Source organism: Aedes albopictus, chromosome 2 (genome assembly GCF_035046485.1).
Source record: "Aedes albopictus strain Foshan chromosome 2, AalbF5, whole genome shotgun sequence".
NCBI classification, from domain to species: domain Eukaryota; kingdom Metazoa; phylum Arthropoda; class Insecta; order Diptera; family Culicidae; genus Aedes; species Aedes albopictus.
The window spans coordinates 384,156,198-384,182,535 of record NC_085137.1 but is presented as its reverse complement, the minus strand read 5'-3'; the positions used below and the strand labels follow the sequence as shown (position 1 = coordinate 384,182,535).

General features: G+C 39.6%; 1 protein-coding gene across 2 annotated transcripts in view; it reads left to right on the top strand.

The window, feature by feature from the left end:
* LOC109414208 (myb-like protein AA) overlaps positions 1 to 25,617 on the top strand; it is a 194,122-nt gene extending 168,505 nt beyond the window's left edge. For both annotated transcript variants that reach the window (XM_029878918.2, XM_029878915.2), the window contains exons 3-5: positions 12,667 to 12,994; positions 13,085 to 16,052; positions 24,084 to 25,617. In XM_029878918.2, the coding sequence (XP_029734778.2) occupies positions 12,667 to 12,994; positions 13,085 to 16,052; positions 24,084 to 24,435 (3,648 nt within the window). In that variant the 3' untranslated portion in view covers positions 24,436 to 25,617. The remainder of the gene's footprint in view (positions 1 to 12,666; positions 12,995 to 13,084; positions 16,053 to 24,083) is intronic.
* Positions 25,618 to 26,338: the final 721 nt, after the last annotated feature.

Sequence of the window (26,338 nt, the reverse complement as noted above, 5' to 3'; positions counted from 1 at the left end):
GGTTAGGAATCGAATAAGCGGTGTGGAGCAAAAACGATTTTTGAACCACGTTAATAACTACAGTACCTTATACCCAATACTAATAATTCTGAAGCAATAGTATAATAGTCCAATTACAGAATCAATTATGTACCTCTTAAATTATTTCAAACAAATATTTAGGAATATGTATTCCACAATACGTACGTAAAAGGAATTTTCAAACCGCAAAAATATTGCTTTACACAACTATATGATTCATGGGCCTACGTTTTGCACAATGAATAATATTCAAGCATTTCCAGTCATTTTTGTTTCTAACAATTGCATTGGAAATGCTATCCAGTAATGCAGTTCCTGAATTTTTAATCATATATAGCTCTAAACCAATAAAAGAAATATATACAAATACCCCTTCTCATTGCAATATATTCGACGCCTCCAGTAGTATCAAAGAAATCAATTTGTATACTTATATTTAACGTTAATAAATTTATCAAATATTCAGGTTTGGGAAGGGAATATGAAGAATGTACAGTAAATATTACTCAAAGAACGTATTCACTCCTTTTTCTTCCAACAATATAGTTGTAGGTACTGGATGGATTTTGAGGAAATTTCATCGATGTTGGCAGAAAATGCAAAATTATTTATCAAATTTGGCAATTACAAAAAAAAAGTTTTGATAAGGCCATATGAGAATGATTGTTTTGCAACTTCTCATATCTCAAGTCATACCTCCAGAATTGTATTTTTTTTCTTCATATTTAAAAAAACACTCACAAAGTTTGTTATCAAACAAAATATCTCTCAATCATTGTAAAAAGTATTGAAACATCTCATATCAAAAATTTCAGTCATTTGGTACGCATTTTAGATAGTTACCGGTATACTAGTTTATATATAATTTTGTAGTTTTTAATACATTTTTTTTAATAAAAATAACGGGGAACTTCCAATACATCCTGCAAATTTGTATGCAGATATTTGCAGCTACAATCGTCACAGATTGATTCTCCTACTCAAATCTGATCATTTGATGGCTGACGATTGATTAAATGTGGTTCAGAACATGTTACATGAATTTTTATTACGTATATATTCTATGGATAAAATTATGTGCCTATTACTCACATGCTCATTGATCAAAAAACGTACAGTTTCACTTCTTGGTGCTTAGAATTGGAAGATAAACATCTATTCTAATACTTTGCGTTGAAAACCATTAAAAATTCCACTTGGTTTTGTTATACGAAGACGCGATGCACAACTCAAAAGTCAAGTGATTTTTCACCAAATTTTGATAATGTCAAATTGCATAACAGTACCCACGCTCTCAAGCAAAATTTTCAACAGAAACTTACATAAAAAAGGCTTTTCTGCATTCTTGGAAACATAACTGATTTATAAAAATTATACAAACTCATAAATTAGAAAAACAATTATTTGATTTTTGGCCTATGGCGGTATCCACAAATATATGTGAATTTCAAATATAAATAGAACTACAAGGAACGAATTCACTTGATAATCACATTCATCTGGTTGTCTTTGTTTGTTTTTGGCTACAGCATCCAATAGGCTACGAATGCCCTCTAAACCATATCGAATATTCACTTGTTCAAACCATTGGCTAAGTATCTAGTCATCGAACAAAGATTGCACAGAAAAAAATCGAAAGAACTATTGCAAGCCAGCGTGCGTGAGTCCCGCAAAATTTACTTCTCCCTCCGAACAAAAACTCGAAACGCCGACGGGTGGTCCAAAGAGAACACGAACTGGTTGCTCAGTATTTACTTTTTGCGCCAACTTCCATGAGCTTTTCTTGGGATTTCTTTCGGAACCTACCGCTGGTATTTCTGCAGGACTTTTCCCCGGAATTTGTACAGCATCTTTTCTAGAGCAGTAACCAGGAATTTTTGTAGGAATTTTTCCAATAATTTCTCCTTCCTAGACTTTCTTTATCCACCATTTTATCTAGATATTGTTCAAGAATATTCTCTTAGGATTCCTTCAGGAATAACTGTGGCAATTCCTCCAGAAGTTCAACCAGTTATTCATTCAGGAATTCCTGTTGTGAAGTTCCAAATACATCAATGTGGATGTCTTTAGTTATTTTTTCAATTTCAAGTAATTACACAAACAAAGTGGAGTTTCTCAAGAGAATCACCAGAATGTTTCTATAGTTTCCAATGAAGGGCTTCTATTGATGTCTCGGGGGTGCCTCAAAGAATTTCTCCTAGATTTCCTCTTGGTATTCCTTCAGATTTTTTTCTTTTGATTTCTTCCGGAATTCCTACAGAGATTCTATTTGAAATTCTCTTGGAATTAAGTCTAGAATCACTCAAGTGATTTGTATTGGTCCCCATATATTTTAATCAGATTTTTTTCCGTGGATTCTTCCGGATTTTTTTTCTGGAATGCTAACAGTAATTTCTCAATAGATTTATCCGGGAACTCTTCTAGAGGATTTTACAGAAATGCTTTATGATTTCGTGCAGGAATTCCAGTAGGGTTTCGTCCTTTAGCTTCCGTGGTAATATCTCCAGAAATTCGACCAGGGAGTTTTCCAGAAATTTCACCCGAAATTTCACGAAGTGATTCCTCTTGTAAATTCTTAGTCGTTTCTCTGGGGATTCCCATATTTTCACTGCCCTTAACACCAAGGATGGGAACACTCACTTGCAAAGAGTTACACTCACTTGCAATTTTCTCAGTTCAGAAGCGTGCAATAATAAAACGATGTATAAACGACTTTTGCATTGTGGTTTTGTCTTAAAGTTTTCCGAATAGAGTAGGGGTCGCACACGCATAACAAAGTCGGGACAGAGCTGTAGAAGCGACTCTCCACGAGGTGAGTGTACATTCATCTCGTGGAGAGTTGCCTTTGGAGGTCCCTCACGACTTCGGTATGTGTGTGCGACTCCCACACTATTCGACAAACTTAAAAAAAAAACTACAAGATAAAAGTCGTCCATACATCGTTTTATGATTGCACGCTTCTGAGCTGAGAAAATAGCAAGTGTGTGTAACTCATTGCAAGTGAGTGTTCCCATTCCTGCTTAACACCCAATTCTTCTCACTTCGATCCACCAGTATTACATGGTTTAAGAGCCAAGACTAATTTAAATAGCCATTTTGGGCGGCCACTTTGGATTGTGGGCCGCCATCTTTGACATTTTGATCGCAATTTCTTATCTTCCCTACTTAATTAGAAAAGAGTTGATATTCAAAAAATGTCCCAATTCTTTCAGGTAACCGATTTGATCAGTCCAAAATCTATCAGAGGCAGACAAAATCGGATCCTCACTCTAATAATGTAATAATCCGTACTCCAGTAGTCCTCGAGCGCCTCATATGTAAAGATAAAGTCACATAAATATTTTTGTTTAAAACTTTTCTGGATTTTCAGAAGATTTAAAATTGCTTGGACAAGTTTCCTTAAGAAACATATTTTCTTAAGATGATTCTTTGGGAAACATTGCATTACACTGGAACCTCTTTTTAGGTCATGGACTTGAGTTTGAGATGGGACCTAAGGGATTTCATAGGGGAGCCCCAAACGAAGGAATGGCAGGTGGTTTGAGGGGTGTTTTGGGAGTCTCCATGTAAATTAATGAGAGGACAGAGGGCTTAAACTGGTTTCAGCTAGTTCAGTGCGCCTCAGGGGCATTCCAGGGACGTTGTAGTAAGTTTAGGTGTGTTTGAGAATTGTTTTATAGGGATTAAGGTTTATGAGGTTTAAGCAGCGATTTAGAGGGGTTCAGGATGCTTCAGGACCGTATACCCGAGCAGGAGAAGATAGCTGTAGAATAACAAACTCATATATTCAAAACCCAATACCTTAAACCTAAATGAGGTATTAACCCTCTACTTCCCAAGGTTGCTCTACAGCACCATCGATTTTCGACGAACACCGGACAAATGGAATTAAATGAATATGATGCAATAATTTTTAGAATATGGTTATAACCTTAAAAGGTTAACCCAACTACTAACTACTTTTTTCAATAGTTGAACTATTGATAAACAATCAAAAACCTATTGATTTACAACCAAAATTGTTTTCATTGATTTCGAAAAATTTAGTCAATTTGCAATAACTTTTGTTCTACCACTTTTTTCGGAAACTTTTTTTTTGGCATAGATATAGTCGTTCAAAGTCGTGGGAAGGAAAGGGTTAAGAAGCCTTGCATAAGAGATGTAAAATACCTAAAATAATAACTGGCGTGTATTCTATGTATACCATGAACATAATGACGTCAGGTATTGCGAATCCTAAATAATAATCGGCGATTTTTCCATACAAATTGTGTTTTTTTTCACAATTCAAGAATACGTTATGCAGTCCTCAATATCAAGCCTATAACTCGTGAGGTATTTTTTGTCGATGACTCAATACCTACACAATACCAAACTAAGTTATTTTCAATACCAGACTAACCGATCAATACCCGAGCAAGAATAAATAACTGCCACATAACTAGAGCATACCAAAGTCAGGTATCATACCAAGACAAGGTATTGGTCGGTTGTCCAGGTATTGAAAATAACTTATTTTGGTATTTTGTAGGTATTGATACAATGCCTCAGCGAGTTAATGGTTTGGTGTTGAGGACTGCTTAAGGTATTATTGAAATATGGAAAAATCGCTATTTGTATGGAAATATCGCCGATTATTATTTAGGTGTTGCCATACCTGATATCATTATTCACGCGTTATGCACAGAATACACACCAGTTATTATTTTAGGTATTTTACCTCTTATGCAGAGCTACTTAATACCTTATTCAGGTTGTAGGTATTCAGTTTTTCATACCTGAGTTAGTTATTCTTCAGCTATTTTCTCCTACTCGGGTATCTTGTCGTGGTATAATTTCTGATTTAGATATTCTGCAGTTAGGCTGACACAAATTTCGATTTTCTCTTATGTCACCGCCCCCTCGGAAAATTTTGGTCGAAATTCATCATTTTGAGGGGGGACGCCAATAAATTATTCAAGAAATTTTAAAACTTTAAGGTGAAATTAGAGTTGCACAGAAAATTTCTTAACAAATCCGATGAGTTTATAGATTTTGCCAAATTGTTTGGGTATTTCTTCATCAAATACATTTATTATTAATTGTCCTCCCCCTTAGCGAGCCAACGAGTATTGTGACAAAAGAAGAAAATGAGATTTGTTCCGGCCTTATGTGTCAGTTATCCGTTCCTGCTCGGGTATGTTACCTGAAACACCCCTAAAACTATCAGAATACCCTTTGAGACCCATTGAAATACCCAAAAACCCCCTGAAAAGCCCAATTCTTTTCCATCCTTAAAACACCATTGAGAACCCTGAAATTTTCCTGAATCTTACTAAGATCTCCTGAAACACTCCTAAAATCTCTTGAAATCCACCTGATACCACCCTAATTTTTTTTTGAGATCTCCTGAAACGCCCCCGAAATTCCTCCGAAACCCCCTGAATCCTCTTGTGAACCTCTGAAATACATCTGAGGTAGAGATACATTTTTAACGATCATGTTCAGTGAATGATCCCTTATTGTCAAATAATTCGTCACCTAAATGGAAGATGTTTGACGACGACGCGCTTCTCTTCGCCGCATGGCAGTCACTCGCGATCCCTTCTTCTAATTCGAGGGGTATGAGCGAAAGCACTTCCGGACCATCATTTTGTTCTGATGAATACAATTCCCAGAAACTGATTAAAGTTCAACCAGGTTTAATAAGCCCTATATGTTTATAGGTAGACGGAAAGTGGATGGAAGCCTCTAATAAAAGATCAGGCCTTAATATATCCAATCGTTTTGAAAGCCAAGCAGGATTTTTACATCTCACGCGAAAACCATGTCAAACTCTCCATGTCTCTGAATAGGTTTCTATGTCTTAGCTCCAAGTAACCACGACCGACAAGCGCGTCTCAGCGATAATGACCGAATGACACTACGTACAGGTTGCATATCTATTACTATTAGCTACACAGTGCAGTGTGTTCAAACAACTACTAGGTGGTGAACTTGAACATTGCTTTCGAATAGAACAAGTACAGGACACGTTCAAATGCGTATCTGCATTGAATCCCCCTGAAACCCTCTGATATCCATTCTGAGATTCCCTGAAACTCCCATGAGATCCTCTGAAATGCCACTAAAGCTCCCTGTCCCATGAAACATTCCTGAGCCACCTCTTTTTCCTTGGAACCCCTTGAAACCTCTCGAATTGCTCCTGGACAGTCCTTGAATCCCCTTGAAAATTCTTGAAAACACCTGAAACCCCTGACACACCCCAAAAGCTCTTTGAAACCCCTCTAGAACCCCCTAAAACTCCATAACCCTTTTGAAACCCTCTGAAGCACACTTTCTACGTTAAATGCCCGCAGCGACTGGATCTGGCAGCCGTACAGTGCTTAGATATCGGTGACGCCTGTTCCTCCAGCTGCACGTGGCAGAGTGACTTTCTGGAAGGACGTCTTTGGGTAGCGCATTCGCTTGGTGAACGCCAGTCTCACTGACTCCTTAGGGTCAATTTTGCCCACCCCGAAGCTCTAGGTCAACAGGAGCACAGCAAACGTGTTCGCTATCACCTTGCTTTCGGCTGCCACTAGGCTCCTCAGAACACAGTTGACACGATGCAAGTACTTGTCATGCAGCTTGCAGCTTCTAAGCGAATTCCTTTACAAAGTTACAGGAAACCGAGGTGTTTGTGCGCTTTGTCTATAACAATATTCCGAATCTCCTCCTGTTAGTTCATGCAGAAACAGGATGCAGGGATCCACTGCTTGACAAAGACCTAATTCCACCTGGATGTCGTCGGCGTCGTCCAGGGGATTTTTATTTCGGCATTTCAACTACATGTTTTCTTAACCCGACGTTTCGGTCCTTATTGGACCTTTCTCAAGATTTCGAAAATTTGGATGTCTTATCGTTAAAGTGTTTGTTTGAACGTCGATATGTTATTTTGTGTTGGTTTTCTCGGTTTCAATGTTGCCGAAAACAAGTTTGAGAGTTGAAAATCTGAAACCGTTCCACTGTTTTACCCACTGATTTTGTCTTCCTTTTATGAAACATGTCTAGATGTCTGGGATGTTAAAGTGAATCGTATATGGACGTGTTTCTACTTCTCAATTTGTATAAATACTGCAGAAACAATAGCGTTAATGAGACAATACTAGTAATGAAGCTTTAATTTTCTTTTCTTCAAGTTCAAACGAAATTTGTTTCCGTTGTTACGTTGCCAAAGCGCGTTAAGTGTTGGTTTCATCACAAAATAAAGAATCGTAAGTTTCCGGCCACTTGTTACTGAAGAAAAAGCACCAAACAAACTCAGCTGCCGCATCATTTATCCACCACTTCAGCCTCCTGTTTGTATGATTCAAGTTTACACGTATTCAATATGCGAAGCAAAACAAACATGATTCGCATCGCGCTATGTACCTACACCGCAACCAGCAGCAGCATTACAGCATCTCTCATCTTCTATGCGCATCAGAGTGGGGCACTTGTGTATTTTGCTTTTTTTTCGGTAGCACCGCGTGCCGCATTTCCAAAGTCAGTAGCATGCACCTTATGTACCAACCGGCAATTTTACAAACTCACTGACTGACTGCCTCACTGATTGACTGACTCGCTGCCGTGCTGCGCTGGCTGGTGTGGTTGTGCCAAAACGAGGATAATCCATCCGAAAGAAATGCAAAACGAAAACAACCAAAGAGTGCGATGATTGCACTCAATAACTCAGCCATAACACAGATTCATGAATGGGAAGAAGATGCGGCGGGAAGAAGTTCAGAGAAGTCGTACACATACCTACATTTGTTGTGTATAGGGTTGATATATCACTTTTACTATTTATGTTACAAATAATTTACTAGTAGTTCAATATTCTGGCTAGCAAAGTTTATTTCTTTTCACTGAATATTGCAGTACAAGTTAAACTTCTGAGTTTGAGTCAACCACAAAGTAAGCATCTGACCAATCGTTGATCGGCCCTCAAAAACCAGCCTGGTATTCACCGACGAAGGACTCCTCAATAACTGTCAGTCTGTTGAACGGGATAAGCGACAGTATCTTGTAGGTACCTACGCCAGAATTAAAAGGATAATCATCATAGGCAACTATGTATTTAATTCTTCATAGTCTCGATACCCATCCACGTGCGTGAGCAATAGAAATGAAGGACAACATAGCCGCCTATGATGTAGTGTGCAAGTTTCGAACGGCAAACACGTGCTGCATGTAACAACCGAGAGTAAACGGGGGAAGATGTCCTCTACCTGCTTTCGTTGGCTGAAACCTTAACTAAATTAAGTACATGATAAGGTCTTCTACAAAGTGGTTCATTAGGGTAATTAGGGGCTGTCCATAAACCACGTGGTCATTTTTTTGGGACTTTTCAACAACCTCCCCCCCCCCCCCCCCCCACCCGCGCGGTCATTAGTCCATACAAATTTTTTTATTTGTCCATACAAAATGGTCATTGGCCGCACCCCCCCCCCCCCCCCGGCCCCCTCATGACCTCGTGGTTTTTGGACAGCCCCTTACTACTATTCTTTCAATTCTGAGCCAAATCGAACTCGCTATACCAGCATGCTGAATGAGAGACTAGATGTCATCCAATTTCCCATATATTTGGACTGAACATTCCGTACAAACCTTCAACTCATTTGCACCAGCTCAGTTTTTAAGGCGAAACTGGACACATTTCCTCATTCTTTGGTCTTTGATTTTTTGTTAAATAACGAAGCAATATTTTCAAAATCGGTTTTCGTACACATGTAGAGTATGGATCAAGGTATTTTCTGAATATTTTTGTGGTGGATTTTTTTTTTCCATTTTTTCAGAAACCTTTTTTTGTGAAATTTTGTTCAAAAATGGTTTCTGCAAAAACGAAAAATATTACTTACCTTACCGATCAGGCTAAGGCCGGGTGGCCTCTGCTGTACATAGTAGCCGTCTCCATTCCACTCGGTCCATGGCTGTTTGTCTCCAGTTCCGCACTCTGCGTAGGGTCCGCAGATCGTCCTCCACTTGGTCGACCCACCTAGCTCACTGCGCTCCACGTCTTCTTGTGCCGGTCGGATGACTCTCGAGAACCATTTTAGTCGGGTTGCTATCCGACATCCTGATGACGTGACCGGCCCACCGTAGCCTCCCGATTTTCGCAGTATGGACGATGGTTGGTTCTCTCAGCAGCTGATGCAGCTCGTGGTTCATTCGCCTTCTTCAAGTCCCGTCTTCCATCTACACTCTGCCGTAGATGGTACGAAAACTCCAAGGGCGCGTTGGTTCTCTGCACGTAGGGTCCATGTTTCGTGCCCATAGAGGACGACCGGTCTAATCAGCGTTTTGTAGATAGTTAACTTCGTGTTACGGCGAACTTTATTCGATCGTAGAGTTTTGCGGAGTCCAAAGTAAGCACGATTTCCTGACACAATGCGCCTCTGAATTTCCCTGCTGGTATCGTTGTCGGCGGTCACCAGTGAACCCAAGTACACGAATTTTTCAACCTCCTCGATTTCATCACCGTCGTTATAAATTCGGGGTGGCGGGCGCGGTGATTCCTCGCTGGAGGCCTTTGCCATCATGTACTTTGTCTTTTACACATTAATGACTAATCTTTAGTCGAATGTACGTTTCCGCCATCGTCTCAAATTTACGAGAAATACACTCGAACCTCCATTTAAGTAGGATCCATTTAGGTAAAATCTATTTAGGTCCCTCCATTTAGGTAACGTCACCTAAATGGAATTTGGTTGTGTTCAAATCAGTTGGAGTACTTAAGATTAGGTATAAGGTTCGCTTACAGGAAATAAGTAGTGAGTGGTGTTAAGAGGATATGAGGGGAGAGGAGGGGGATGCACTGTTGAGATATACCCCATAAACACCCCCCGCCCCCCCCCTTTCATGCAGTGTTGAAAAGTGTCAGTATCCAGCGTCATTTCCAGCTGAAATTGAGTTAAGCAACCATCCTTCCATCATTCAATTGATATCAGCTCCTGCATTGATGACGTCAAATCCAACATCAAACTATCATTCACCTGTTTTTATTTTGGTCTCCAAACCCAACATAGACCCAACAGTTGTTCGATGTTGGCCCAACAATGGCCCAACATACGATAAAAATTGACCCGACATTCAATAATTTTTCAGTCTGGTGGAATTTTGCGGGGTTTTTTGTGTTTCCTGCCCAGCTAGTCATTTGAATGACAATTTTGATCTAAGACCCTCCAAAACCCTCGAAAACGCCTCTGAAGCCCCTCCCCTCCTGAAACTCCTTGAAAGCCATCTGAAACTCCACATGACCTTCTTCAAATCTCTTAGTAACTCTCCCTTCTTAAACTTCTTTGAAACCTTGTACTCCATTTAGGTAATAAATTGAATCCATTTAGGTAAAAATTCTATTTAGGCAGTCCCGACTCGTTATCTAAATAGAGGTTTTGGTGTAATACCAATATCATCAGCGAAACCAAGCAGCTGAACGGACTTCGTGAAAATCGTACCACTCGTGTTAATCCCCGCTCTCCTTATTACACTCTCTAACGCAATGTTGAACAGCAAGCACGAAAGACCATCACCTTGCCGTAACCCTCTGCGAGATTCGAAGGGACTCGAGAGTGTCCCTGATACTCGAACTACGCACATCACTCGATCCATCGTCGCCTTGATCAATCGTATCAGTTTATCCGGGAATCCGTATTCGTGCATAATCTGCCATAACTGTTCTCGATCGATTGTATCATACGCTGATTTGAAATCGATGAACAAGTGATGTGTGGGCACGTTGTATTCGCGGCATTTCTGCAACTCCTGGCGAATGGCGAACATCTGATCCGTTGTAGCGCGTTCACCCATGAATCCAGCCTGATATTGCCCCACGAACTCTCTTGCAATCGGTGATAGACGGCGGCATAAAACTTGGGAGAGTACCTTGTAGGCAGCGCTCAGTAGTGTGATCGCGCGATAGTTCCCGCAATTCAACTTGTCGCCTTTTTTGTAGATGGGACACACGATACCTTCCATCCATTCCTTTTTGTTTTTGATGTATATGAACGATGTCAATTTTATCCTGAAATGTTTAACATGATCTGAAGCTTTACCAGGTTATTAAAACTCCAAATGATGCATCTTTCCTGCAGCAGGATCTTCAGACTTTTGCTGATTAGTGCCATCGTAATCGGATGCTATTGAATGCTTCGAAATATTCGTTTATATCTTTTGGTCGAAAGCATTTGCCGTATCAACACAACTACCACTTAGATAATACTAACTTGAAGCGTGAGACTACAGTTAAAGATTTGGGAGTTATGCTAGACAGCAAACTGTCCTTCAAACATCACGTGTCGTATATTGTGTCCAAGGCTTCCTCTCAATTAGGGTTCATTTTTCGCTTCGCAAAAAAATTCAAGGATGTTTATTGCTTGAAAGCATTGTATTGCTCTTTGGTTCGTCCTATTTTAGAATACACTTCTGTAGTTTGGGCACCGTACTACATGTCTGGTATCCAACGAATCGAAGGAATACAGCGCTAATTCGTTCGATTCGCCCACCGATTTCTTTACTGGAGAGATCCTTTAACCTTGCCCAGCTATGAAGACCGTTGTCGGCTCATTAACCTGGAACTTCTTCAAGCAAGGAGAAATGTTACTAAATCATGAAAAAGGTTGATTTTTGCGTGATATAATTTGTGTATCATGTCTTATTATTCTTTAAATATGTAGCTGTATCAAATTTCTCTCGTACCAAACACCACTCGAGGTCACTCAGCATCTCAATAATATCAAGGTACCCCGAAACCCCGTCAAAAATTCGTTTCCCAAGCACGTACCCATAATTGAATCACTTAGCCATCTCTCAATCTGACACGTATCGAAACGCACCCCACGATACGACCGACTCGGTGTACGTTTTCGGCCAATTATGGCCATAAACCGAAGGAAACTGGTCCATCATCATATTATGATCTCGAAGCATGCCGCGAACAAGCGGCGGAATCATGGCAACATGCGTTCGTTATGGACCCCTTCGTCTTCATGATCATCATCTTCATCATCATCACGATCATAACTCACGTCCGTCGTCCGTATGTACGTACGATTTGGGCATCCGTTCGTGCCTTACCGTGCCGGTCCATTCATTCTTCACACCCACCTCCTCGCAAAAGATTCGGATCATTTTGAGGGATTCAACCCCAAAACTGCACTCTACGACGATACTAAGAGGTCCATGCGCAGCACCCTTTCGCTTTCGTATGGGCCCATAATCTGCTCGCTGACTGACAACCGGCAGCGAACAGTGTCCCTCTTCCTCGTTCCATTAATTGGCTGGTTGGCTGTGACGAACACGGTCGTTGAAAATAGTAGGAGAGGATCGGCAGCCTGCCTGCGGGGTGGTCCGCTTAATCACCATGCATCCACCCGACCGGCGGCGTCTGAGGCGTCCTACGGTAGATGAACCTTAATTTCCTCCAATTAAAAGAAATATGTATTTTACCTTCGTTTTGACGACGATGGCTGCAGGTTCGGCGTTGGAAGTTTGAGCACGTCATAGTTTTATGTCTAGGAACGGGATGAAGCGATGGATGATGATAATTGTCATTATAGCGGATCAAGTGTGCTTATCTGCACCGTGCTTTGAATTCCGGTTAACCATTTTACCTCTAATCTGATTTTATTCTCTTTTGTGTTTCAGTTGATTGCCGTGTTGGCATTGTATCAACGCGTTGAGGCGCAAAATGCCACATCAAAGGCGACAGACGCAGACAGTAGCGCTTCCGAAAAGGAGGAAGTTAAGGAAAAAGCTACCGAAGAAAAGACGAAAGAGACCACCAATGTCGATGCCCGCGGAAAGCGAAACTTGGAATTGGGAAATTATGGTTACAACTACTACAAGACGGTTCCGTATCGAGCGGATCGTCGTATTTCGAACGCCTACCAAGACTCCCGGCCACAATACTATACCAACTATGTTCACCACCCACAGTCGCTAGTCGGACCTCCACAGTCCCACCAGTACCATGGTAAACCCTTTCTTTACGCGGTCCAGATGGAACCGTCATTGAAACACTCTGAACACGATCCATTTTATCCTTCTCTTATTCATCCCACAGGTTTCCAGAGTGATGTCTCCAACTCCGTCAACAACTACCAGCCACTGCCCCCATCGGGGCCACATCACCATCATCCAGTCTACTTGGAAGCCCCAGAACCGATCATTGAAATCATCATCAAGGAAAGCAATGAATCGACTCCATACGAACATCAGTCAGTTGTTCCTTCTCAGAAGAAGAAGAAGGAAGAAGTGCAAGTGTTCTACGTAAAGTACCACAAAGACGACAAGCATGGAATCGTGCTGGATTCACCAGTTCCTGCTTTGAAACCACTGCCTGACGAGAGCGAAGAAGAAGTTGATGAGAGCTCATATCACGAAGAGCCTATCGTGGTTACGCCGAGTCCTCCACAGAAAACGACCACCCTCCGAGCTATCATTAACCCTGATTCGGAAAAATACCACAGCAACAGCGGTATCCGCATTTCATTCGGTGTTGAAGACAAACATCAGTCTGGACATCAGATCTCAGAATCGGAAAGTGAAAGTGTTGCTCAGCCAGTCGTAGCTTTGCCGCAAGGACACGTTTTGCCTCAACTTCAGGCACAGACGCAACCACAGCATCAGGTAGCTCATCAGCAGCCCCAGCAGCAACAACCACAAGCCTACCATCAGCATCATTCTAGTCAACATAAGGCTGATCAATTCTACCAACAGCATCAGCAGTTCCTTCAACAGAGATCCTTCCCAACAGCAGCTCCGTTTGCTTCTCAACCTCAGTACCATCAGCAACCTCCTCAACCTCATCAAAACTTTGTCCAGAACTTCGGACCATCTACTCCCGTTCCCCAATACCGTGCTCAGCCCCAATACCAATTCCAACAGTTCCCCCCTCAATCTCACCGATTTCAACAATTCGATCAGAACAGGAACTACGTTCAACCCCAGCCACAACAACAATTCAGAGGACCTGTTGCACAACCTCAGCAATACGTACAGCAACCTCGCCAACAAGTACACTTCAATGCCCCTGTAGCTCCACAACCCCAGCCTCAACCCCAAGCACAATCTCAACCCCAATTCTTCCCACAATCTCAACAGCTTCGTCAACAGCAGCCTCAAGAGTACCAACAACAACATGCTCAACCTAAACCCATCCCAATTCCTCTGCATAACATCAACAACCAACCTCCTCTAAGACAACAATATTCCCAAGCTCCTCAGCAAAATCAATTCAACCAACCCTTCAACAATTTCCACAAGAACCAACAAACTCTCCAACCACCAAAGCCTTCTCTTCACAATCTCCCTCCTCCGCCTCCACAGCAACCCCAACCCCAGCAAACCCGTTTCCAAGACAACAACTTCTCTTCTAACCGCGGTAACTTCATTGAAAACCCTCGTCCTGTTCAAGGAGGACTTGTTCAGCAGGCAGCTCCCAACCTAAGCACCACCCGCACCCCGAACTATCCTACAAATGCCGCTGATCATCACAACAACCTCCGTAACATTCTCCCGGCTGGTGGTGAACTCGTTCAAAGCGTTCCCAAGTACGAATCCCACATCACCGAGCACATTAAGTCCGACGGTCAGAAGCAAAGCTTCCTTTCCACCCCCACCTTCAACATCCAACCATCCCAAGAACTAATCAGCCACTCGGTAGCCCCACAATACGAAAACACCATCCCGAAGAACTACGGCCAATCTAGTGCAGCTCCTCCTCTTCCAACTCCCCAGCAATACATTAGCAAACCCCTCCCCACGCCTCAGATCATCCCGAACTCCGAACCGATCAACCAAAGCCTGCGGGTAGCCAACCAGGTCGCGCAGCTCATTAATGTTGCTCCGCGAAACAACTTCCAGCACCAGCAGCACCAACAGCAGCAGCAGCAACACTCTCAACCTCAATCTACTCCTCAACCGCAGCGTCCTCAACCGGCCCACCAAACCAACTTCGTCTGGAACGGCGGTGCCACCTTCGCGTCCTCCCCCAAGCCTCAACAACAGTACCACTCGCAGCACCAGCAACAGCAATCCCAGCCCACGTTTGGAACTCGCACGTCCTCAACATTCTCCAGGACCACTCCTCTCCTCCCAACAACTCCCAGAACCACCACAACTCAGCGTCCATCCACCACCTCGGCCCCGGTAGCCCCTGTCAACACGGAAAAGAAGCAGAAAGCCATCCTCGACCTCCCCGACGAGGTCCCCGATGACATCCGTCAGCATCTTCTGTCCTCCGGAATCCTCGACAACGCCGACATCAGCGTCCTCGACTACGACAAGCTGGGAGAAACCGCTCTGGAAAACCTGCCCCCAGAGCATCTGGCTAACTTCTTCAGTTCCGGAGGTGCCTCGCAGATTGCCGGTTCCAGCAACGTCGTCTCCGTCGTCAAGCCGAACGGCGATAAGGTAGCCGAGAAGTTCATCTCCAAAAACTACGACGTCAAAGACAAGCGCTCCAAGTACGACCTGCCATCGTACGAAGAACAGCCTCAAATCACCATGCCAGAGAAGCAGAACGTTGACCTGAAGGTGGTGCGATTCGACTCGTCCAGCCAGAAGAACGTCACCGATCGGTACATCAAGAACGATTCCACCATCTTGCCATCGGTTGACGTCGCTGCGGAAGGAGCGAACACCGAGCAGAACGACCAGACCTACAACCGGTACCTGCCCCTCAAGATCAACGGAGCGCAGTTCCCGATTCCGGATGCGGTCGAGCTACGTGGGCGTCGTATTTCCAGCGTGGTCGTTCTCGCCCCGGTGGACAACATCATGCCGAACAAGAACTTTGTGATCAATGCCGAAGCGGAGGGATCGGTGATTTCGAACGAGGATGACGACGGGGAACAGTCATCTCGTTTTGAGCGGGATACGCTGCTGGATTCGCAGAAGGTCAAGTTCATTGCCGGGGAAGCGCTGAAGCAGCTGATCAAGAAGCCATCGACGGAGAACTTCAAACGGTGGCTAGAACGCGAGGGCAAAACCGACATCGATCTGCAGAGCGTTGTGCTTCTCGTTACACGGTGAGTTTCGGTGGAGTTTACAATTAATAACTGCGAGAATTGTCAGAGAATGATAATCTGAGTTACAAGCTCTGTCCCAATGTGGATGTAACATCTGTTCGTCTAGAATTTTACTTTTCTTTTATTATAGTAGAACTATCTACTTTTCATTGTCTGTTCTGTCCTATCTCTTCAATAACTCTTAATTTAAAGTCTACTATTCTACCTTCTAGAGTAGCCTTTTTGTCTTATATTCCATTAACTTTTTAGTCTTCTTTATTATTCATTCGCCTAATCTTCGATTTAGATAGTAGATGTATGGCTAGTTATTCTACTATTTAGATAGTGGTGTACTTCTGTGGATCTTCTAGTATTCTGGACTACTACCGGTATACTGTTTTAATCGTCTCTTGTTTTATGTTATTCAAAATCTTCTAGTTCACCAGTATACAATTTTATTTTACTCGTCTTGCTAACGAGTCTTCTGATCTTACCGGAGAAAACAAAGATGTTTTGCTCGTGCTTTCAGTTTTGCAGTTCACTTAAGTTCTTTAATTCTGTATGTCTCTAGAAGACTCCCTAGTCATCTATTATTCAAAGTTACATTTGTTCTGCTAATCCATTTATCATTAACAATCAAATTGAGCTAATCATACCATCTTCTCATATGTTCTTGTTCTTATCTTGCATTCTTACAATTTTCTGTACTGCTATTATCATATTTATTAGTTTTTTAGTCCTAATTCATACATTTTTTCAGTTATGTAGTCTTCCAAATATCTTATTTGGAGTGCTCTAGTCTTCATTTCCTCGTATTTAAAGTTTTTTATAATTCAATTTTTCTAGTTTTCGTACCTTATATTTCATTTCCCTAGTTCATTCGTCTTCTCACTTACTTTTTTTGTTGATTTTAAATAATTTAGATTTGCAGTAAGCTATATTTTTGGTCTTTTAAACATCCATCAGCCCATTATCTTTTAAGAGCTCTATTCTTTCAGTCTTCATCTATCGAATTATATTCTTCTTGTGTTTTGTTTTATTTGCCGCCTAGTTAATCTTATTCTCCATTCTTCAAGTTTCTTACTTTTCTGGTTTTCTTGCTCTCTACTCTTCAATTATTCTGGTTTCCTTATCTAATAACCTGATCAAGTTCTGTTTTTCATCTTCTATACTCCTCTATTATTTTAATTATCAATCTCTATTCTTCTGATCCTATTAAAGACTTTTATTCTGGTTTTCATGTCTTCTCTTTTTAATCTAATTATGTCATGGTCTTCTGGTCTTTTCTATACTTGGCAATTTGTCTTTTAATTTACTTCCTGAAGACATCTTCTCATCTAATCTTCTAGATTTTTTAACTATCCCAGTTTTTTGGTTCCATTGTGTTTTGTTCTTGTAGTTCTTATTTCTTACATTTTGACAATGTTCATGATTTTCAACTTCTAGGTTTATATTAATGAATTCTTCAAGTTTTTCTTATGTTTCTTAAATAATGTAATTCGAGTAATTAAATTTTTTCATTCTTCTAGCCAATTAGAATTCTAGTCTTTAATCCGCCAATCTTTTCGCTTTATATTTTTCTAGTCTTTTGTTTTTCAAGTCACCCAGTTGATTATTTGTCTATTGTTTCAGTTTCTTCGCTTTCTAGTTTTCTGGCATTTTTTTTTTTTTTCTTCTGTTTTCCTCTTCTCTAGTCTTATGTTTTATTAGTTATGCAGCCTCTATTTTTCTTTCTATTTCAGCCTTCTAGTATTCTATCTATTAACTCTATCATTCACATAAACTTCATGTCCTCTTTACTTCTAGATTCTTTGCCATCGGATCTTGTTGTTTTTAAGTCTTCTAGTGTTAAGTTCTACTTGTTTATTAGCCTTCTAGTATTATTTTTTTAGTCAGGTAATCCTCAAGATTTGGAGATAATCTATTATTTTTTTCAATTTTCTATTGCACTAGTATTCTAATAGTTTTAATAGTGTTTAGGTGTTTAGCTCTTCTTGTTAATGTTTCCTATGTATTATTATATTCTAGCCTTCTGAAGTTTTATACTTCTTTTCTTTTTTTTTATTCTATAGTCTTCTAGTCTCCTAGCCCTTTCTTTCATCCAGTTGTTTGGTCTTTTACTTTTTATTTTCTCATTTTCCGTTCTGGTAATCTTTAGGTTTTCCAGATTTCTAATATTCAAATCATGTGGTCTTCTCGCTTATCACTTCAGAATTTTAGTCTTCCAGCCTTCTAAATTTTGTGTTTCATTCCCAGCCTTTTTCTTCTATTCCATTAGTATTTTAGTCTTCTAATCCTCTAGTATTTGGATTTATATTTATCTTACTTTTTATTCCTCTAGCACTTCTTTCTACTCCTTTAACTATCAGTCAGTTCAGTTATTCCCAGTGCCATAGTCTTCTCATATCCTTGCTGGCCAGTCTTATACACCGCTAATCTTTTAGTTTTCACCGCTTCCAGTTTTATATATTTTTTTATTTCAATTGTTTATCTTCTGTTCTTTTGAACTTCCATTTCATGCCTCTTCCTTTTTGAGCTTTTCGTCTTATAATTGTGGAAATTTCTTGAATATTTACATGCTTATTTACTGTTCTTGTGTTTTCTATTTGTTTTCTTCGAATTTTTCATTTTGAGTCTTTCTTTTTTGTTCGAATCTTTAATATATTTTGTATTTTTACTGGTAAATACTAGTCCTCTGTTTTCTCTATTTTTTCTTACCTTAAGGGCTCTCCCTTTACTATTCTAGTTCCATAGATTTATGTGCTCCTTGATTTCTAGTCTTCTGGTATTCTCGTTCGCTTATCTCCTTATTTCCCACATTCTCTATTTTTCCTCTCTAGTCTAATCTCTCTAGTCTATTATTTTTTATTTTCGTTTTTCAGTCTATATTCTCCTGATTTTATTTTTGGCCTTCCATTCTTCTATTTTTTCTATCTGTACTTCCAGATCTCTTATCTTCTGGTCTTCTTGTTTTGAAAGTCTTTAAGTCTAGCATAGTATTATTTTTTCAGTCTGCTAATACTCTATATATAAACACATACACGTATCCTAATCCTTCAGCATTTTACTTTTCTGGTCCTGTGATTCTCTACTGAACAGCTCTATTCATCCATTTCTTCGGTCTTTTATTCTCCTTATTTTCATGTCTTCCTAATATTATTACATTCCAGTCTTCTTTAGTTTGATTCTTCTTTTTCTAGTATTCTGGTTTTCTAGGCCTTTCCTAGTTTACTTTTCTTTAATTGTTACAGTTTTCGTATTGTCTTCACTGATGTATATTCCAATCTTCTAGTCTTCAAGCCTATTTATACTCCAGACGTCTAGATTTGGCACTCTTCATAAACTTTAAAAATTTGCATGGACCGTAGACTTTGGCCAGATTCTCCCTCCCCTCTAAGAGGCAAACTCAAGTTTATGGGCAGGCCCTTTACTGCCTTCTTGGTTCCTTATACTCTATTTCTCCAGTATTATGATCTTCTAGCCTATTAGTCTTCTAGCATGCAAGTTTTTGCTAGGCTATCAATCCTCTTACTTTTTACAACCTTTAATTCGTTTGGTGCTATAGGCTTCCCGTCTTCTGATTTTTGAGTCTTTGAATCCTCGGGTCCTGTTTGCCTTTTCTGAACTTCCGTAGTCTTCCAAGCAGAATCAGCCTTGTATTATGTGCAATATAATAAGGCTTCGTTCTTATTTTTTCCTTATGATTAGGAGGATTAAACATATAAGTGTGTAAGTTGAGGAATTCATCAAGAACTTTTTAGGTGTGACAGCGTGAAAATATTTTTCAGATTCTCCGCCTCTGGAATCATTTCTCTTTTTATTCAAATAGACTTTAAGAGATCCTTAAAACCATTATAAAACCAAATAAAAGGTATTAGGTTTTCAAAACCTCTAATAGTCCACTAATAGGTCATCAAAATTTTACTTGGGTTATTACAATGTAAGTGTGTTACAAAATCCAGTGGTTTTTGATCTGGGGACACGAGAAACGATGCTTAAGTGCTGGGAGGAAGTGCAATGTAGAGGTTTTGTAATAAATAGTGGTTTCCAATCTATGGTCACGAACTACGTGGATTTCTCATTAACTGAATGTGTTAAGCCAAACTGAAATTGGATTTGTCTGGAAACACTTTTTGCAATAAAGTGGTTTTGCGATTCTCGGTGGCTCCCAATCAAGGGTCACAGCCCAAGCTTATTTCCCAAGAACCGAAAGTAGGATGAGTGTTTTCTGATGAGCCACCTAAATGAGCAGAATGTACTTGCTATACAAAGGTGTTGCAAAGCTCAATGGTTCCCAAACTAGAGTCACTGGCTACGGAAATTTCATAAAACCCAAAAAAAAAAAACATTATATTTGTTGTGGTGCTCTTCGAGATGCTCAGTTTGAAAAATACTTGCACTTCCTCCAACACTCTTATTTGTTGGGATCCTTTACTACAGACTGGGAACCTTAGAATTGTGATACACCATCATATTATTCGTAGTTTTTCTTGAAGCATATAAATCCGTCTTTTGGAAAATAATTACAGTTTGAGAAAATCGCGTGACCCCTCACACAAAATTAGGAACCAATCAGTTTTAAAACACTGCTAGTTGTACTGCTCCTTGAGACGTACAATTTGAGAATAACCTTCAAAATAGCTTGAGATGTGTTTGTTGATAATTCTGCACGAATATTTAGTCATCTATCCATTAGTTTTCAGTTTTATATTCTTCTTGATTTCGATTTTTCTGGTTGTATATTTTTCTAGACCAGGTTCCTTAGTGTTCTGTTATTCTTGTTTGATAATCTTCAGCTCTTTTGATATTTTTGTTTTGTTTACTAATCTCTTGGTTTTCTGTAATTCTATCAGTTCTATAGTATTTATTTTTTCATTCTTCTATTCGAAACTTCTACTCTTTAAGACTCCAACTTCACATTTCTCTTCATTGGATTATTTCAGTTTTCTATTCGAAAATTTAATAAGTAGGTAAATTGTAATGAAGAATAATTCCACAGTGTCAGATTTTTTGCAAAGAAAAAATGAAATTTCTGCGATATTTTCTCAAAATTTCTACTGTCTAATGATTCCTTATTTTTTCGGAAACGTAAATGACAACATTTTTTTTGCCGCATTGTTTGAAAAATTTCAAAAAATACTATTGGAACATAAATAATTTTTAATTTTATGATGGAATTTCAATACATAGTTCTAAATGTTTAGCAGATTCTACAAATTGTCGAATTTTCGGCAGAATTTTAAAATTCTTTGCGGATTCTTAAAGTTTTCGTCATAATTTTGAAATTTTAAGTGATTAAGTTTTAGAATTTCTCGGCTGAAATTTATAGCTTCTGTTGAAGTTTTCTATTTTAGTCTAGTCTAGTCTAGTCTACACATACACAGCAATTCATTGAAAGAATCCTGGAAAATGATAAGATCGACTACTCCTATCATTTTTATTGTCATTATTAATGGTTGCAGTACATCAGAGATGCATTACAATCATTAAAGCGGCCAGGCCTACTGTGCAGCGTTTTTATTAGTTTTGGAATCAGTAAACGGGGACATCTCGTACCAACCGTTTTGTTAAGAGTGAGTATAATATGCCGCTTCGGTGGGAGTGACTTTGCTAAGAATGTTAATGTCACTCCATGTCCTCTGGATTCCAGGGATGGAGCAACGGTATTTCCCCCGTATGCCCTGGCTCTTAAGCCTAGGCTTAAGCGCCTTTGCCCGCTCTCTGGAACGAGAAAAAAAGTTATGGTATCCAGCCCTCCCTAAATAAACATTTACTCGTAATATGTTGATGGTTCTGATACGAGTACAAACAGAAAAAAACAAATCTGAAAGATCTCACCATATTGATTTTAATTAGAGTCTTGACTCTATCGTTTCATCTCTCACGGTATTCACAACTTGTAACTGTAACTAATATAAAGTGTACACACCAATGCCCGTCTGCTAATTTCGCGATGCAATTCTTCCTTTATCGCAACTGCAGTTTTTTAACGACGCTTTTCCTACGCTCATAAAATTACCACCAAATCTTTAATGCGAATCTCTTTAGCGTGAAATCTTCTTAGGCACCACCTTCTTCTAAATTCCAATTGCTATAGCAATGGTATACCACTTATTCACTCCTGCCCAGTGCTGGTATTTTTCACGAGTAGTGCTAAGCCACTTTGTCAGTGGGCAATTCACGATACCACCTCTCGCCAGTCAAACTTGCAGTCAAATCAAACATCCGCTATATAAATTCACAACTTTACAATTGCACCGTTACAGGCAATAAACTACGTGAATCACACACGTTCTATTTCCGGAAGGCATAGCACTAGTTATTTTTTTTTAAATATCTAAACCACACAAAACGGGAGAGCGAGAAAAAACTTGACAAGTAGAGCAAAACGCGTCCGTTCGCGGCGAAGCCTACTTCGATTCCCCTGTTGAAGTTTTCTATTTTCTGCAGCAAAATTTAGACTTTGCGGTGGATGTTTCTAATTGTTCATTAAATTACAGCATTTTCGGTGTCATTATTGGATTTTCGAAGCGTAAAAACTATGGAAGGGGTTACCCATGAAATAGGCTTCACTTATTTGGAGAGGGAATACCCCGTACCCGCACAAACAGGGGACAGTGGATAATGGTCTAATTTAGCCGGACGAAGTGAATGGTTTTGCCCGAAGTATGCTTTTATAAATATATCGATAACATTTTAATAATGTTTGTTGAAATAAATAATTTTTCTTCGGAATTTGAAATTTTCAAACAAAATTTCCAGTTTTCGAATATTTTTTAGAGGATTTTATCTAGAGAGATTCCAGAATTTGAGGAAAAACTTTGAATTGTTCTGAAGAATTCAAAACTTTTGGATTAGAACTCGAAAAAAAACTTGTATGTATATGACAAACACTTGGCCATACCCTCTCGTCCACTTAGTATGATACTCTATATTTTAAATCTTTCGTTTCAGGATGATTTGGCAAGATACTGTAGTGATTGAGTCACTTTGAAACTCATTCAAAGTTCGTAGGATTTCTGACCCATTTTCAAGATTTAGCTCTGCTATGGACAATTGCCGTTTGAGCCTTTTTTACTTTTTTTTATATTTACTGTCTTTGTAGTGTTATTTGAAAAGATAACGAGGTTTTGTGACTTTTTGTGAAATATTTCATAAATTAAATTTCAGAACTAACGTCTCCAATTTGGAATTTTTGAAGGAATTCAGAATTTGTTATAAGGTTTATCTGACAAAATATGAATATTGTTGGCGTAGTCGTTGGATATTTGATGAATATTTCCAATTTTTAAAAGAACTTCAGTATGTTCTAGTAAAATATTAGAATTTATGGTGAAGTTTTTGTAATTTAAAAAATGTTTTCAATTTTTTGCCGAAGATTCCAAATTTTAATATTTGAAGAGGTTCATTCAGAATAATTTCGGAATTCAAGGGATTCTTCGGTCAAATTCCACAACTCGAAGCCCCAAATATTTCATTCGAATGTAAGGGGTTTGGAGAGCTTCCAGAAATTCATGGTAGAATTTTAGTTTTTTTTTTAATTTTGTGAGGATATTACTTAGGATTTTTCCAGTGAAATCCAAGCATTTTTTTCGGATTTTCATAGATAGTTCAATACCTGTCAATCAAGTACTTGATGTTGAAGTTGTTCGTCAGTACTTTCTTTAGGAAGGAGATACTTTTCCAACTGAATTCTGTTTCGTGCAAGTGTCTCTGCTCGGGGGTCTGCATTTGGTCCATTCATGCAAGAGAAATTACTGATCACTACCAACATCGCAATCTTGATCAAACCACTTTTCAGATTATGCCTTTTTCTTTCTAATTATTCAGTTGATTCTTTGCAATCTTTTGTCTTTTTATTTATTTATTTGTTATTTTTCTGTTTTGTACCTATGTTTTATGCCTTTAGTTTTTATTTTGCTTTTGTCTATTTATCTTATACTTTATTTCTTCTTATACTTTTAAGCATTAAGATGACCAGAAATGAGTCTGTTTTTAATAAACATCGCCTATTATATTTTCTAATTCCTCTGTTTTCCCATACATCCCCAGCAACGAGAACGACGACCAGGAGATCTTCATGTACGACATTGCCACCAAGGGAGTGACCCACCTGAACGGTGAACTGTCCCAAGCATTCGTCAAGGTGGCCGAAGAGAACGCCCAAACGCAGAACCTGGAGGAACTGCCCGTCGTCGACAGCGGAATTGTGGAACAGATGGGTGCCGCAGCTAAGGAAGATCAACAGGGCGAGGAGTCCTCGTACGAGGAAGAGTTCGAACAGGAACAGGAGTCGGACGAACAGGCGGATGCTTCCGAGCAGAAACCGATCTACGTGTATCCGATCAACAGCAAGTACCGGAGGGTGCAGATCAATTCGGGGTACAGCAGTATCAAGAACTAGGCGAACCTCCAAGTGCCAATCCTCTGAGCCGTTAATGACGTTGATGTAAGAGAGAAAGAGAGATGATTGATTGCGGCGTAGAAGAGCGTGTGCGGAAGCCAATCAAACCCTTATACATAGTTCAAATTTCTTCTTGTTTAGAGCTAGCTAGAGTAGCGAGTAGAGAACACAAAAGTTGGATTTCCCCGCTGCCCGATGAATGCAAGTGCGTGTGAATGCTTTTTAGGTTTTTTCTTATAGTAAATTTCTATCTTTAAAGTATTACAAACAACGATTTCGACATCGCTGCACGCTAAAACAATGCCACTCAAAGCTTGAGTTTAACTTATTCTGACATCGACAAATCTTTCGGTTTCTTACTCATTTAAGTGAGCCAAGAAACAATGATTTAACGATACACGAGTAAGAATAACTCAGACTCTAAGCGGAATCAGCGTGCAGCAAAAGTAACCGTGAAGGACACCTTCGCCCAGCGAAGCACCTTCACCCAAACAAACGAAAGTTAAGCAGACTAAAGATTTTCTGTTTCTGGTTACAAAACATCTTATGTACATAGAACCTATCAATAGGAAAAGCAAAAGTCTTCCTCGGGAGGGGAGCCAATCTGTTCGAAAGTTGCCAGACATAGAATGTTAAACCAATAATTTCCGAGGAAAACCCGCGGGTTTCGGACCCACTAAAATGTAATTGTTAGCGATGTAGTTCGAACGTTCTGTTAAGGCTTAACCACCATAGAAGCAATAGGAAGCAGAGTTTCAAACTCAAGCTGTTAGTTAGCAAGCAGCCGCAAAATGACAACAAAGTCAGTAGGATTAGTGTAGAATGGCGAGCCAACAAAAAAGGGGAAGCTCAGTTGTAGGGTAGATAATTCTTGGAATGAAATCAAAATTGTTGCGAACGAGAGTACCTATTTAATTAAATTATGATATGTTGTAAAAATCTCTACCACAAACTCCTACAGGAACACTTACTTTATGTTATGAAACACTTTCAAAATTATCCGTGTCAATTTGTGTCGCTCTTTTTTCGGGTACACTTTTTCTTAATCCAACTTCAAATCATATCCTTTAAGAAATCAAAATGACATTTCAGCTCTAAGCCTTTTTCCAAGATGCTCTGTAACTGCTAAATCTTATCTAAATAAATAAATGAATATTGATGCAAACATTTCTGTATGATTTATATGATATCACAGCAACCACCATATCAGAGTGTAGATATTCCTAGAACCTTGCCTAGAACTAAAGGCTATTGGCCGGCATTGTTGTGCTTCTGATAGTTGCTTACTGTTATAATCTCTTAAAACTGGAAACTGTGAGGTGTGCACTGTCATTCCCCTTGCCTGTGTTTCTCTTAAACGGAGAAAAAAAGTACCCAAATTTGAGTTTATTTTACCCAACTTCGAGGTTGCGTGCGGGAATCCAAATTTGAGTTCGTGGAAGCGATGTAGAAGTGTTTTGTTTTTAAACTTAATCCCCTGCGACAAAGTACCTTCCGGCTAAGTTTTTTTGTCCATCCAATTGCTAGTTCAAAATACTCAAATTTAGGTTTAATGCTGTCTACTCAATTTTGGCTTCCCACGCCGAACTGCCAAAGTTGGGATGATTTGCTCTTCGCACTCTGATAACAATAAAGAGAGTGAATGAGAGAGGAGGGAAAAAAGAACTCAAAAGTGAGTTTAAAAATAATCAAATTTAGGTACTTGAATATCTCCGTGTAGCAAGCTTCAGTGACAGTAAGTATCTCATAATTATGAGATTGTCAGTGTGATGCTGCCTTATTGAGGAGTAAAGCCATAGACAAACAGACGTAACACCTTGAACGATTTTCATGGAAATCCATCGCCCAGTTCACACTACCATCACTTGCTGGAAAAGTTGCATGAATCACTGTGTTGTGCAAT